Below are 16858 nucleotides of genomic sequence, written 5' to 3'. Positions count from 1 at the left end.
TTATCATCTATAAATCATTTAAGTATACCTTTAGAGGCCAATGTAAATCGCTAGATGTGCAGCACCCTGAACAGCACTAGGTGTGTCTTAACTACTTCTTAAATTTCCTTTGACCAATTTATATACAGATGAGAATCTGCTCGTGGTCAACGAATACTAATGTAATAATACAAGACCATGTTATAAAGGTTTACTCGGTGTCAAGCCAGTTTCATTTCTTCAGGGTCTGTGCGAATTAAGAGCAATTAGTCAATCGTTGTATTGTTGTTACCTTTGTATCCACAAGAACCAGGTACATTTTGAGCATACTGAATTCCCAAATACCCCCCCTCTGTGCTTTTACATTCAGGGTTAGCATGATTGAATAGTCAGCGCTTACGCATGGATAGTGCCCTTTGAAAGCTTAGGTCATGTAGCACATGCATCGCCCCTAATAATTATGGGGCATATTATCAAGGACAGGCGATACATTATCGCCGCTTTTATAGGCAGGAAACTGCAGATAAAGCGGCGATAATGGCCTTGATAATATGCTCTATGAATTCCATTCAAAGCCCATGTTAGATGTGTTCACATCTAACATGGGCTTCGATTGGAATTCATAGAGCATATTATCAAGGCCATTATCGCCGCTTTATCGGCAGTTTCCTGCCGATAAAAGCAGCGATAATGTATCGCCTGTCCTTGAAAATATGCCCCTATGTCTTCAGGAAGTCTTGGAACATTCATTTTGACTCCACACCAGGTACTGCAGTTACTGTGTCTAATGGCATTGTTTTCAAAACACCACAAAGCAGGTACACAAAAAATTTGGTGAATGTAACTTTATACAAAGACGTTAAGTATCAGGTGAAGCAAAGTATAAAATAATCATGAACATCTGTGAGTATATACAATAGCTGCCTCTTTACACACATTGGTGCAGTCAGGAGAGTGAAGTGGTACATGAACATTGTACGAGAAAGGCTGCAGCTCCTTCTTTTCTCAAACTATAGTGCTTGGCATTTGTGTGTGCCACTTTCGTTGATTTGCAATTCTTTGCCTGGTCTGGTTGCTGTCATAGTGAGGATGAGCAGTTGGTTTCCTCCTTGGAGACATCAAAAGACAAGAACGGTTTAAAATATGTGGTGTTATCGTAACATATCCTATCAATATATAGACCAAAATAGATCATATATGGAGCCAATGACACCGATACACATACTAATTCACTATCTTTTTCTCTACAGATATGGAAATTCAATAGCCATCAATTCTAATAATGGCAGCTTTATCAGTACTCTGTCAATGCTTCTGTATGTGGTAAGTCATTGTTTCAAAATAGTACATTTTAACCCATGATTTATGGAACATGTCTAGATTACTCTTATGACAGGGACTGAGAAACATTTGAATCACTTTTTAGCCTTGGTTCGACTGAGCAGCTGCAAGTGTTTGTCATTAATCTTTAATAAATATTCCTAGGTTGGACTTTATGTATAAACCTCTCTCACCTTTAGTATCTCATACTGTTTGCCGCTTGGTGTATCATACCACGTCATAAGAAGTGCTTTCATTGCATTCAAGAGCTTTGATCTGAAGTGTTTCCATTTCAATCCTTCTGATTCATTGTTCACAGCATGTGATAGAGACAGAAAGTTGGTGAAGGCAGAAGCCACAATAAAAAGCTAAAAGCTAAATCTTATTTTTTTTATAAGCAAATCCTTGTTTGATGTATAATCTAAACATTTAATATTTAAATGCTTCTCCCTCTTTTACATAGTTTCATAGGACACATAACAGTAACCATGAAATATGGCCCAATATTTCCACTGGGAATTTCTAGTGACAACATAAACCTTAACGCAGAAAACTAATTGGTTTGAAAATGTTAGTGGAACCCCACAATGAGGACATACGGCCATATTACATGTTATCTGTTATGTATTATTTATTTATATATTTCGTTAGAAGTAGTTAACTTGAAAAAAATGTTTTCTTCAAAGCGCAGCTAACACTAGGCACCAATTACAAATAGAATAATTAGGTTTTCTCTACCTTTCATGAAAACAAATATTATGAAAATAATTGACAATGGGCTAGTTGATTTATGTCTTTCTGTGGCAGTAGCGTTTACTGCATAATCATGTATTTACCTTATTTGCGACATAATTGACTGCATAATCTGCATTATTTGCTGCAGTAAAAGTGAATGTTGTTTCTGTCTCAAATGGGTAAAAATAAAACTGTCAGAGATGTGCTTCATAATTTGCATTGTTTGGTGTATAAATTGGCCTTCATCCAGGCCCTGCTCCCACCTGGACTTGTGCCACTAACCAGTGCTGCACAAAGCATTCAGCCACTTACAGGGTGGTGCAATGTCCTAGCACACATAAACCAATTATGTTATGTTCATGACATTAAGTATCAAACACAGCAGTAATAATTCTTCTCAGTCTTTTTCTCTTTATTCCAGTTGTTCCCGCCCCTCCCTAAGCACCATAACAGACTAGATCCAGATCACGAATAGACCAAATACAAAGGGAAGCGCCACTATCACTAGAATATACGTATCATCCCTTCAGTGAACTTACAAAGGGTGGTGCCTGCAAAGCCTGACCTGGCCTGCTATGGGAGGCCATCCCCCACTGTGCACAGTTTTTTTTTAAGGTTTTGCAGTCCCATGCTCGATGTTCCACCATGTCTGTAGACCGGTTCCACTTCCATGGATGTAGCAGGGGGTCCAGTTATAAGTCCAATATACTTGCCTTTGGTTTGCAATCCCTTCCCAGGGTTGATGGACCTCAAGAGCCCTGCTAGGAACCACAAAGCTTGCTCTGGGGTCTGCAAACCCCTTACTAAAATCAAATTTGACTTGAGGTTGCGGGCCCTTTGGGACCTGTACAAGTTAGGGGATCGGGTATGCTACCCCTCCCCCTTTTGGCTCATTTGTTTTTTTTTCAGTACTCGGGAGACAAACTTCCAACTCTTGCATTCTTCTCACGAGGTGGATATCCAGTCAGAAAGCTTCTGGTCTACGGAATACAGTTGATGTGCGAGTTATAGTTCGCATGCTTATTGTGCAAGGTGTGGTTTGCATAGCTGACCACAACTGGCGACTTTTAGGGACTTTTAGATTCAAATTGAGCCCATAACTCTCAGCCAATCAGAAAGCTTTTAGTCTGGCCCAGTTTTGGGTTTGTGCAACTCTATTCACGGACCAGAAATTGACAGATAAGAGAAAAATCTTCCTGATACAATCAGGTTTAATTAGCCAATAGTGACTGATAAACCATTTTGGAAATCTCTACTGAAGTATGCAAAACATTCAAAGTTAACGAAAATTGGTATCAATAGAAAACGCTTCACAAGGCTACCTTGGTGCAAAGATACAAACTATAAAAAGAGATTCTTCTTACTTTACATATGCACACAAAGACTTGTCACAGTGCATTGTTTTGCATTTCACTGAAACCAGCATGATCCTTTGCATTGTCAAGGATGCTAAAATCCCTTGCCATTCAAAGTGGCTAATGCATAAAGAAACAAATTGCCGACCCAATCAATATCAAGTGGGTGAGAATTAATTTGCAGCTTGTGAAAAAGTGCAAATGCTGGGATGCAGGCCGGTATGGAAAATTAAACCTTCGTGCCTGTATTCGCATATGCAAGGTTCCCACCCAATTAGTATTAATTAGGTGGGGAGCTTGTGATTGTCACTGTGAGAGACCCTTTGTAGTGGGATGGGGTTCAGCATACCACCCACTGCAAAGGGGAGGTGGGAGGAGATTACAACACAATGGAAAATTAGCACTTCTGTATTTTTTAAGAGTTGTAAATGTCAGATGTTTCGAATACCCAAATTAATGGTATTCAAGTTACTGACTTCGTAAGGTAGAAGGCAGCGTCGACCTTTCCGGGATGCAAGCTTAAGATCTGCCCGCAGATCAGATTTACAATAACAACATTACAACTCACTGACCCAGCCTCTCAGCTTATTTAAATGTAAATGTAGTGATCCATTCAGAGGGGCTGATCTATTTTCCGATGAACATCCGAGCTATGGAAAATATATGAAAAGTATAGGAAAGTACATTATAACAAACTCCAATCGTATTTTCAACAAATGATGATCAGTAGGGGATCGTACAACATTATTTAACACTGTCCCTAACTTTCTGGTACCTTAGCCAAATCGAGAGGTAAATATTGGTAACTCCTCTAAATGAAGAAAAGGCATTCCTATCCAAAGAGAGGAGACTCTGCATTTGATAACGTACATTTTCACAGCTCAAATAGATAAGTGTATGCTGTTTTTAGGTCTCGTCTACCAACGCGCATGCTTTGCATAGGAATAGACCTGTATCCATCGATTACCCTTTTCAGGCTAAAACGTGCACACGTTCCATTGCCTTCAATGGCAACGCATGCACGTGTTAATATTCCCTTGTGGGAGCGAGCGCCACCATATGGTAGCAATTATCACCCGCAAGGGAATCGCGTAGGCCCCCCCTCCTCCACCCTGCTGCTGCGGGAGGCGTGCGCGCACACCTCCCCCTGCTGCCGGCAGCCTGCCTCGCTTGTTGATTTAGATATCCAGACATATTTAGTTAGCAACCTACCACAAATGTATATAAGTTTGGCCAAGGATACAAGAAAGAAGTATCATCGCAATGTCGCTTCTGTAAGCTGGACGATGAAAACCTTATCCATATCCTGTGTATATGCCAAAAACTCAGAGCTCAAAGAAACTTCTGGCTGCGTCCAATTCGGCTGCCAGGACCTGCCAAGAAGCATTAGACGCTTGCATGAGGGGCGAATCCCCGCAGTTGGCGGAGCGTTTTGTTAAGTTTATTTCAGAAATTAATTCCCCTAACTTTGTCTTCTGATCTAGCTTGAGTTTGTTTTTCCCCTAGTGACATTATTATACGTCCTTTTAATTTATAATTTCTCTGTTTTTTTAATTCATCTGTGTAGCTCCTCCCCCTTTTTTTAATATGTAATGGTTATTTCTGTGAGTGCACTTTGCAATGATTTTAATTAATTGTGCAAATAAAACTTTTACTTTACTTACTACCACAAATATGAATAGTGGGTCCAGCTCTTTAATTAACCACATGTTTAATCATAGTAGCAGTTTCTGTTGGAGTAAAAGTGAGACGTGTAAGCCACAGGTGGCTTCTGTGTGTGTGCCATTTCACACCTCACTGCGGATGGTGAACAGACTCTGCATCCGAGGCGCACCCCCCTTAAATCTTCTGTTTCTTCAAAAGAGGCCCCACCTGCGGCTCAGCAGCTTAAAATGATCTAAGGCGCCTCGAAGTCCGCACACAAATGAAGGAGCTGGGATGGAAGACGCCGAGCAGGGGCTCTGCATGGATAACACGCGGTTTGCATCAGACACATAAACCCCTGCAAAGCCTCGCAATCCAACACTGATACCTCGGGGCGGATTAGCAGCTTGAACAGCAGGCGACCCCCCTCCCACCGGTTTGTCCCTCTATGGTCGATGCTTGGACTCCGGTATGCTGTGTCTACACTCTTGTGCGCCTGCGTCCGTGTGTCTGTAGCCACAGACTGCTTTACTGTTTGCTGTGAGGCATGGAAGAGTCCACAACGGGCACTCACTTGTCTTCTCTGTTTGCCACAACCTGTCCCCCCTCCCCCCACAGCACTACCCGGACCTCAGTGGGTGTTACTTGAGAACACTTCACCCGAAGCCAGGACACAAGACGAGTCACCCGGTCATACATGGAGACAGGCCTGCAGCACGCACACAAGTGCGGTTATCAGTGCAATCCAAATGAGCAGCCGGAAATGACGACCCCCCCTTTAGACCCTACCCTGAATGGCACAGAGTGGGTGGGTAAGGCGAGCCAGTAGCCAGCTGTCAGGTCAAATGTACTTTAGAACTTGGCTGCCAAAGTATCAATTAGTTCATCTACCCTTGGAATTGGATGAGCATCAGTCCTATTGACTGCATTGAGTCCCTTGTTGTCAACACATAACCTAATTTCTCTCTTACCACCCTGGGTGTGAGGTTTTGGTACCAAGACTACTGGACTAGCCCAAGGGTTATCTGAGGGCTCCCAGTTCCAACATCTTCTGGACTTCAGTCCTGATACAGTCCCTGACATGATCAGGTTGCCTGTAAATCTTATTTTTAACAGGCAGACTGTCACCTGTGTCCACCTCATGTGTATGTCTGAACTGATTTAGGACTTTACTACAATAAGTCTGTTGCTGTTCAGTGAGACTGTCTGCCAAGGCTACACCATCTATTGATCCATCAGCAGGGTTCTGTGTGAGGAGGTTAGGTAATGGATCACTCTCTTCCTCCTGTCCTTCATCAGTAGCCATGAGCAAGCCCATGTCTGGCCTGTCCACATTTGTCTTGCGCCTGTTCACATGGAGCACCCAATGGGGGCTCCTCGGAGTTCCAAAGTCCACCAGGTAGGTAATCTCTGCCTTTTGCTCAAGAATGGTATGGGGCCCACTCTACTTGTCTTGGAGAGCTGCTGGGGCCACAGGCTCCAACACCCATACCTTCTGTCCTGGCTGATACACAGTCAAAGCAGACTTTTGGTCATGCTAGGCATTTTGCAATTCCTGGCTAGCCTCAAGGTTTTTGGATGCCTTTTTCATGTACTCAGCCATCCTGGAGTGGAGACCAAGTTCATAGTCCACTGTGTCCTGTTTAGGTGGTTTGAGAGGTAACTCCCATCCCTCCTTAACGAAACGTAAGGGACCCCTAACTGGATGTCTGAACAGAAGTTCGAAAGGGCTGTAATCAACCCCCTTCTGAGGAACCTCTCTGTAGACAAAGAGAAGGCAGGGCAAAAGGATATCCCATCTTTATCTAAACTTTTCAGGGAGACCTTTTATCATGCCCTTGAGGGTTTTGTTGAATCTCTCAACTAACCCATTGCATTGTGGGTGATAGGGTGTGGTGAATTTGTAATTCACTTTGCACACCTTCCACTTAGCAGTAAGATAAACAGGCATGAAGTTTGTATCTCTGTCTGATACTACCTCCTTAGGGAAACCCGCTTTGGAAAAGATTCCCAGGAGAGCTCTTCCCACAGGAGGAGCTGTGGTATTCCTAAGGGTAATTGCCTCTGGATACCTAGTGGCATGGTCCACCACCACTAGCATAATTTTGTGCCCAGATGCAGCTGGAGGATCCATGGGACCAACAATGTCAATCCCAACCCTCTCAAAGGGAACTCCCACCACAGGTAGTGGTATCAGGTGGGTCTTTGTAGTACAACCTACCTTACCACTGGATTGGCAAGTGATACAGTGGCGAGAAAACTCCTTTTTGTCTTCTGACATTTGAGGCCAGTGAAACTGAGGGACCAGCCTTTCCCAGGTCTTACTTTGGCCTAAGTGTTCCGCTAATGGGATATCATATGCCAGTGTTAATAGGAGCAGTACTCTCAAGAAGCCCACCTTCCAGCAGCCTTGACTCAAGCTTAACTGCAATGAGTATCACAGTGGCTAGATGGGGGAAGAGAATTAGGGAGGGTAACTGCGGGGAGGAAGTCCTGGAATGAGACGTTTTCCTTGATTAGCTTTCCTTTCGTGCTTAGTAAACTCTTTGACTATATTTAACATGAGTTAAAAAGTGACAACATATCTGTAAAAGAAAAGCATGTTATGCTTACAATAGTCATTGTGTATGTCTTCTCGGGCTTCACTGGCAATTTCTGTTCCTATAATTCTCAATGTTATGGCTAAACAACTGTGTTTCCAAACGAAACACACATTCATATAAAGAGCCACTTGGCTTTAGACACAATGTTTTCGTAATGATGTGCTTTAATCACTGTTAAATATCACAGTGGTACTTCCAACAACCTTTTTTCAATACACAACACTTTACATATTCTAATGAGGCAGATTAATATTCAAATATTCAGTCAGCGCGATGTACAACAGTACTAAAATCACCAAATATGTAAAAGACCAAAGACAGCTTCAGCGCAATGTACAAAGTGCCAAAATGACCAAACATGTAAATGCTCAAAGAACACTTCTGCGTGATATGCAACTTTCTTTCAAAATGCAAAATAATAAAAACAGCAAATAACAAAAATACACGTGGTGCCTTTCACAATGCTGTTGTTTAAGAAAGGAACAATCCTACCTGATTGTAGCTGTGAGAGGGTCTACAACCTGGGAAAAGAAAACAGAAGGCTCCTTGCTGCAACCGGAATCTTCTTTCAGCAACCGGAGAACAGGACCAGCAGCTGCTCAAGCTCATGGTTCTCAATAACTAGCAATGAGAACAGGGTGTGGCCCCTATTTAAAGGGCTCAGGTAGAAGCTTCTAGATTCCAGCTCACAGGTAAATTACTGGGGCTGAGAAGGGACAATATGCCTTGATAACATTATAGTCTGCAACAAGCATTGGCACAGACAAATGGCAAAGTCACAACAAGCAATGGTAAAAACAACAGAAAACAGTAAACAGGTGCCAGTCAAGGTGCACCAGGCATAGAAAACAGTAAACAGGTGCCAGACAAGGTGCACCAGGAAACTGACGTGGCAGAATCTTGACAGTCCACCCCATCCCAAGTGCTCACACAGCCAGTCATGTGAGAGCCTCTGGATGATGTCTGTGAAATCTATGTATCAAACGTGGTGCATGAATCGCATCATTTGGATCCCATGAGTCTTCGTCTGGACCACAGCCTTTCCATGAAACCAAAACCACAATTTTCCTTTTATGCATTGACTACTCTTTATACTGTGTACTTCATATTCTTTATGATCTCCAACGAGGAGCGGTGGTGGACCAGCTTGTCGTTTGGTCTTTGCTGGTATTAACAACAAAGTGTGAAACACAGGATAGATTTTCATGGAGCTTGGTCATTTTAATTTAAATGCTACTGGATTTACAAATATTTTTTATGTTAAACAGTCCAATAAATCGTGGATGGAATTTATATTTCTTTTTGAACTGAAAATTTCTTGTAGAGAGCCAGACAAAGTCACCAGTCTTGTACTTTGGTCCTATTTTCTTTTTCTACCAGCAAAACTTTTATAGTTTGTTTTTGCTTTTTGTACGTTTCTTTGCAAATGTTTTTATAATAGCAGTCATTCCTTGTAATCTAGAGTTCAAAGATGTATGTATGTATAGGCATTTATATAGCGCACTACTTACCCGGAGGGTCCCAAGGCGCTTCGACCGCTGCGAAACCCTTCCTGGCTTCCCTGAGAGATGGTCCCTTAATGGGTATCTCCAGGGTGGGACCAGGCATCCCCGGCGGTCTGGTGGGGCCATTAGTGAAGATGAGGCAAGCTAATGCCCAGAGTTGCCGAGTGTGAACGCTGATCAGAGTGGGCACCGAGGCGAGAGAATTATCAAGTCTGCTGACCCTGGTCCAGAAACCTGCCGCGCCGGGAATCGAACCCTGGTCCCGGGCTGTCCTCTGCTCTCGGGTCTGCCGCCTCTAACCAGCCACACTACTACACCAAAGATGGTATATAAGTTTGACGTTGTGCTAACAGCAATGGAGCATAATGTGGATGACAGCCATGATTCGCGAAGAATGGTGACATGTTCATGGAAACATGCTTTAAAATATTGTAGGCAAACTCAGCATCCCAGAGGAGATTCACTCATGAGCCTTGTTGTTTAAATAAATAGCATTGTACACTCGCTCTGTTTGGCCATCCAATTCCGGATGGAAACTTGTGGACAAGTTTCTTTTTATCTGTGAAGTGTCGCACCAATCTTTCCATACTTTTGACGTAAATTGTGCCCCTCGATCGGAAGTAATAGTGCGAGGCAGGGCATGCAATCTTACTCTGTTTTTAATCCAGTAAGGTTACTAACTGAGTTGCTATTGGCATTTTCTCACAAGCAATAAAGTGATCCATCTTTGACAGTCTGACGACCACCACTAAAATTGTGGTTTTCCCTTGATCCTTCGGTAAGTCCTAAATAAAGTCCATAGATATTTCTTCCCAGAGCCACGTTGGAGTAGGAAAGGGCTGCAACAATCCTCTTTTTGTGCTACGATCTCCTTTAGCTTGAGCAGAAATGTCACATTCAATTATATATTGGATAACATCTTGTCTCCAGGTAGGCCACCAGAAATGTCTTTGGACAAGCTCTTGGGTTTTTGCTATTTCTGGTTGTCCAGCTAATGGTTTTGTGTGACACCTTTGTACGACTTGTTTTTATTGGAATATATATGAGTGTTTTTTTAAATGGTAATCCTTGAATAATAGTTCTATCTTTGTCTTTTTGTTGCCAAATTAAGATCTGTTTTAACAGCATGCTTTTTCTTATGTCTTGAAAAAATTGTTCGGACGTGGAAACTCCAATAATTTGTTCTTTTGGAATTATGGATGGAGGTGTAATTGCCTTTCTTGTTTTTTTTCTGCTGTTTCGCATTGTTATAAAGCATCTGCTTTGTTATTTATTTTGCCAGGTCTGAACGTTATTACAAAATTAAATTCTGCAAAGAATAAGGTCCAATGTAACTGTCGAGGTGTCAAAGCTCGAGCACATCATAAAAATTGGAGGTTACGATGGTCCGTATAGACAGTCACTGTATGTTTTGCATCCAGAAGATAATGGCACCATTCTTTAAAGGCGAGACGAATAGCCAACAGTTCTTTTTCTGCCACTGTATAGTTCATCTCAGCCGGTGAAATATTTTGGGATAGGAATGCAATGGGATGTAGTTGGTTAGTTCGTTCATCCGTTGGAGCAAGAATTGCCCCAATTGAAGTATCTGAAGCATCCGCTTCAATTATTAAAGGCTGATCGATGTCTGGATGATTTAAAGCAGGGGCTGTTGTAAATGCAGTTTTAAGGGTTTTAAAGGCAGGTTTGGTTTCTGGCGTCCATTGGAATGGAACATATGTCCTTAGCAATTACCCTAAAGGACTTGCTTTGCTGCAAAACTGCTTGATGAAGCAACGATAAAAATTTGCAAACCCTAGAAATTCCTGGATATCTTTCACTGAGGTTGGTTCTGGCCAGTCTAATATTGCCTGAATTTTTCTGGGTGCCATTGTGATTCCTTGAGGTGACAATATGAAACCTAAGAATTCCACCTTGTAGGGGTGGAATTCGCACTTAGATACTTTACAGAACAGGCCATGTTAGCGCAGGGTGTTTAATAACAGTTTTATATGTTTCTCATGTTCAGAGACAGACTGTGAATAGATCAACAAATCATCGATGTGAGCGATGACGAACCTGTCAAGAAAATTTCGTGAGACATCATTTATGAAAAATTAAAATGCAGCAGGGGTGTTGCATAAGAAAAAGGGCATTAGGCAGTATTCAATAAGCCAAAACGAGTTTGAAAAACGGTCTTCCACTTGTCTCTTGCTCGAACACATAAGAGATGGTATGCCCCGCTCAGATCCAACTTGGTAAATAGTTGCTGATCTTACCTGGTCCACAAAAATGGGGATAAGTGGCAAATGATATCGTTTTTTAATTGTGATGTTGTTTAAAGCACGCACATGCATAATTCCCCAATACTTTTGGGCACAAAAAACAGAGGGGATGCGGCTGGCGACTTGGAAGGGGGAATGAAGCCATTCTTCGAAAGTTTGTCTATGTACTCTCTAAGATGTTGGTTCTCTTTTCAGTAAGTGCATAGATCCTGCTACAGGGAATCTTGGCACCAGGTACAAGGTCTATTTCACAGTTGTATGTTCTGTGAGGGGAAGGATCTCAGCACTTTTCTCACAAAATACATTCTGGAACTCTTCATACATTGCAGGTAATACTATGTCCTGCTCTGCAGCTGTGGCGATGTAATGAGCTGTAGACTTGTTATGAAAAGTTTGGACATATTTTCTTGTGGGTTTAAACATTCCTGTTGACACATCTCGGACTGAAAAGAAACACTCCTCTTAGACCAGTCTATTGTGGGATTGTGGTCGGTCAACCAAGGCATCCTGAGGATGACACCAAATTGGGGAGAATCCCTGATATCAAAGGATATTTCCTCCATGTGCGTTTGATCCTGAGTAAAACATGTCATGGTTACTTTAATAGTAGAACAAGCAATCAATCTAGATTTTAATTGTTTGCCATCTACCCCGTGAACAATTTCTGGTTTTGTTTTTACCAAGGTAGGTATTTCTAATTTTGTTGCAAAAGTAGCATCAATAAAGATTCCGGTGGCTCCAGAATCCACCATGACCACTGCAGTTTTAGCCTCTTGCTGAGAAATGGTGAATTGTACGGAGGCAAAGATTTAGTACTCGAGGTAGTCTCCTGGCTGTTCCCTGAGTATTCTAGTTTCCCGCTTTGGTCGCAGTTGTATTTGGCTTTGCTAAGCAGTCTTTAAAAAAAATGTCATTTTTTGCCGCAATATAGATATAGACCTTTGTTCCGGATGAGAATCCTTTTCTTCAGAGGTTAAGGTTTTCGTATACCTCCGATCTCCATTGGTTCACTAGTATCCTGTGATACAAAGTGTGTTTTTCTTTAGGTCAAATGGAAGGTCTGAACTCCAACCGTTTCTTTTCTCCTTTACAATCTGAAACTCTGTGGTCTAACTGAAGACTTAAAGCTATTAGGTCTTCACATGTTCTCGGTTGAGAGTTCATCAGAGCTATCAAATCTTATAAAGGCCGCCCTTTTGTCCTCTGGCCATTTTTTTTCCGCTATTATGCGATTAAATTGGGTTAGATAATGGACCAGGTCTTTATTTCCCTGTTTGAGTTCTAAAAACTCTCGATCAGCTGATCCTGTTATTGTTCTTTGGAAGAAGACCTTTTCAAATTCCGTTTTGAAGCGAGACCAACTATAAAGCAATAGGTCTTCCTATTGCACCAGAGGGACTGCCCACACGGCAGCGTCACCACTCAAATAAGAGATCAAGAAGGCTATTCACGATTGAGCATTGGGGAAGGATGTGGATTTAACCATAAAGTGTAACTGCCCGTGAGTTAAAAAGGTTTGACATTTGCGGGGTTCACCTACAAACCTTTCTGGGGGTGCCAAAGGAACAGTCATTGGAACCATTACCGATAATGTAGATGGATTTGAGCTACTGGCAGCAGCAACCTCAGGAGGACGAGACCGCACTAGTTGTGTCTGTAATTGAGTGACCCTATTAACTAACACCGCAGTTTCCTGCCTAGCAGCTGACAGTTCTTTCTGCATGTTTCCCAACATAGAACACAAATCCTCCAAGGTGGCCATCCCGAAGATACTGCTCAGGAGTAACCAATTTCACAGGCTGGTTATTCTGTCAGAACTGGTAAAAATCCATTGGGTTCCTCAGGAGCAGTACCCTCAAGAAGCCTACCTTCCAGCAGCCTTGACTCAAGGTTAACTGCACTGAGTATTGAGTATCAAAGTGGCTAGATGGGGGAAGGGACTCAAGGAGGGTACTGAGGGGAGGGAGACCTGGAACAAGACATTGTCCTTGATTAGCTTTCCTGTTGTGCTTAGTAAACTCTTTGACTATATTTAACATGGGTTAAACAATGACAACCTACTTGTAATAGAAAAGCAGGTTATGCATGGAACAGTCGTTGTGTACATCTTCTCAGGCTTCACTGGCAATTTCTGTTCCTTTAGTTCTCAAGGACAACCATGTTTCAAAACGAAGCACACATTAATTTAAAGAGCCACTTGGCTTTAGACACAATGTTTCTGTAATGATGTGCTTTAACCAATGGCGGCTGGTGGATTTTGAAAGTGGTAGGACGAAAAATGTTGTACCCTAATGTAATAAGCGATCGACCAAAGCGAGCAAGTCCAAACTTCAAAAGGAGGGTGTGCATATTTACTGCAAATTGTTGAAAAAAAGGGGGGTCCAAATATAGCATTTTGAAGCACAAGTGTGAAGAAAACATTAAAATCAAATCAAAGTGGATATCTGTCCTCGACCCATTAGTCCAGACGTCCCCGTAACCTCACAGATTCACAGTTCCCACTGAGCTTATTACCAGAGCTATGTACTTTCCACTTTTAGGCTATATTTTTTATATTTTTTTTTATATACACTGGCATTTCTTGTAGCCTTTCGAATCTCTGAACTTGGTTCCTCAAACATCCAGGTGTCATTATTTGGAATGAAAGTGGCAACTGGTTGTTTCATGAATAAGAGAGTGTTTGCCAAGCTCATAAAGCCTAAAACAGGTCTGAGAGACAAAAGGCGAAACTACGACATGAGCTGGGGTCTAGCGGGGGCCCCATTATTACTGGTGAAACGTTTATTTGCTACCCTTTTGGATTTTTGGCCTCTTTTATGGGCACAACACTCATATGTGTCAAATAAAAAAAATGTAATCTGCAGTTGTAGGTTTATACCTACGCTTGGCTATAGATTTATCTATTTCTAACAACTACCACCTATGTTACGTTTTGTCGTGTTATTGGTCAATTATAAAGCACATGTACTTCAACACTGTTTCATGGCACTTTGAGAACCTAGCACAACAGACCTTGCCTACCTTGCTTTTGCCACAGAGGTAAAGAGGAGTGTCTTAAAGCACAACAAACAGTCAAACAGACATAAATGATACGAGTGAGTTGAGTGACAAGCGAATTAACACAACTTTTACTGCAAGGAACAATCAATAAACCTGTGATGATAATGTTCTGTCACTAATATACTATGGAGACCACTGACCACCATCATTGTTGTGCGTAGTGCATGGTCATGCTGCAGCCAGCCTGTTGCTTTTTTACTGTCTGTGCCTGCGCCGGGCAGCAGTGGCACGCAACTAATAAACTCAGCAGGAAACCTTGTCCAGTGGTCTGCCTGTGAACTACGCTGAGGCTTGTACCTCCTGTTGCTGTCTGCCGTCGTTGGATCCTCTTGGGACCGAGTGACTTCGCTACGCCTTGCCGGACCCGCTGCGCGGGTCCCGCTGCGTCCTCAAGACTTTGTGGGGCTTTGGGGAAGGGAGACGAACATTCCTGTCTCTCTTCGCACCGGCAGGGCTGCGAGCAGCCTAGCAGGGACTCAATTGCCCAGGAGTCCCTGCGTCTCACACCTGCGGCCGCTCTCCCTGCTGGTCATGCCCCCCGACCAGGATAAAACTGCTCAGCTTCTAACACCCAGCGGGAAACCTTGTCCAGTGGTCTGACTGTGAACTGCGCGGAGGCTTGTACCTCCTGTTGCTGTCTGCCGTCGTTGGATCCTCTTGGGACCGAGTGACTTCGCTACGCCTTGCCGGACCTGCTGCGTGGGTCCCGCTGCGTCCTCAAGACTTTGTGGGGCTTTGGGGAAGGAAGCCGAACATTCCTGTCTCTCTTCGCACCGGCAGGGCTGCGAGTAGCCTAGCAGGGACTCAATTGCCCAGGAGTCCCTGCGTCTAACACCTGCGGCCGCTCTCCCTGCCGGTCACACCCCCCGACCAGGATAAAGCTGCTCAGCTTCTAACACCCAGCGGGAAACCTTGTCCAGTGGTCTGCCTGTGAACTGCGCGGAGGCTTGTACCTCCTGTTGCTGTCTGCCGTCGTTGGATCCTCTTGGGACCGAGTGGCTTCGCTACACCTTGCCGGACCCGCTGCGCGGGTCCCGCTGCTTCCTCAAGACTTTGTGGGGCTTTGGGGAAGGGAGCCGAACATTCCTGTCTCTCTTCGCACCGGCAGGGCTGCGAGCAGCCTAGCAGGGACTCAATTGCCCAGAAGTCCCTGCGTCTCACACCTGCGGCCGCTCTCCCTGCCGGTCACGCCCCCCGACCAGGATAAAGCTGCTCAGCTTCTAACACCCAGCGAGAAACCTTCTCCAGTGGTCTGCCTGTGAACTGCGCGGAGGCTTGTACCTCCTGTTGCTGTCTGCCGTCGTTGGATCCTCTTGGGACCGAGTGACTTCGCTACGCCTTGCCGGACCCGCTGCGTGGGTCCCGCTGCGTCCTCAAGACTTTGTGGGGCTTAGGGGAAGGGAGCCGAACATTCCTGTCTCTCTTCGCACCGGCAGGGCTGCGAGCAGCCTAACAGGGACTCAATTGCCCAGGAGTCCCTGCATCTCACACCTGCGGCCGCTCTCCCTGCCGGTCACGCCCCCTGCCCCGCTCTAGTCCTATTTCACAGTTCGGAGTCACCGCTGCGCGGTAGCGCGCGGGCGCGCCCTGGGCGAAGACCGGGCAAAGAGCGGGCCGTTTGAGGCCGTTCGAGGTCTGAAGAGTCTGGGCTGGGCCCCACCCCTTTTGCCCTCCCTTGGGCCTCTGGTACTATTCATCTGCTGTTCTTTGCTGCAACTATTTTGTTTAGCCTTGTAGGAAATGTGCACACGGGCAAGCCGCAGCAAGGCTGCCAAGGGGAGCTTGAAGCAAAATGGGACCCTTGACGATTTTATCACGAGGACAAACATTGCTATTGATAAGGAAATTACTAAAATGCAAAAACGTGTTTCCCTAGATCTAGAGGCTGCTAGAAGATTGTCCCAGGACATTGCTAAGTCCAAAAAATCGTCTCTGGGCCACATAGCGTCCGCCATAACCCCGGAGCGATTGTCTGATTCGCGGTGCATTATAACGCATGCTGACGTCCACCACACTTTAGCTACGCCCCCTGTGTTAATACCAATCCCGTGTTCCCCTCCCCAGCTTGCCAGTCAGTTGCCACCCGTGGTTATTTTGGAACCAGACCACGGTCAACTGATTGTCAATACACTGCAGATCACGGTGACACATGATATTTCCCCATGCGTTCATACCAATGGCACATCACACAAAAGAAAACGCACCACAAGGTCTGTCTACTCACGTAAGAAGGCTAAAGTTGCTAGGGCCCACCAACTTAATGTTAGCAATCTCCCTGTGATTAGTGCTGAAGGTGGGTCTGCTTCTCTTCTACAGATGCCTCCAAGACAAGATGAGGATGGCGCAACCTTGGAATCTTCCAAGGAAAACGCAACAGTAGAGGACATTGGGAC

General features: G+C 44.1%; 1 protein-coding gene across 1 annotated transcript in view; it reads left to right on the top strand.

Annotated features, from left to right (window-relative positions):
- LOC147697847 (zona pellucida-like domain-containing protein 1) overlaps window positions 1-16858 on the top strand; it is a 496253-nt gene that overhangs the window by 231950 nt on the left and 247445 nt on the right. The window contains exon 5 of the mRNA XM_086934524.1: window positions 1230-1302. Coding sequence (XP_086790650.1) covers window positions 1230-1302 — 73 coding nt within the window. The remainder of the gene's footprint in view (window positions 1-1229; window positions 1303-16858) is intronic.

The sequence above is a fragment of the Lissotriton vulgaris genome, chromosome 8, assembly GCF_964263255.1.
Source record: "Lissotriton vulgaris chromosome 8, aLisVul1.2, whole genome shotgun sequence".
Classification (NCBI taxonomy): Eukaryota; Metazoa; Chordata; class Amphibia; order Caudata; family Salamandridae; genus Lissotriton; species Lissotriton vulgaris.
Note: the sequence above shows the minus strand (reverse complement) of the source record. Positions and strands in the feature narration are given on the sequence as shown.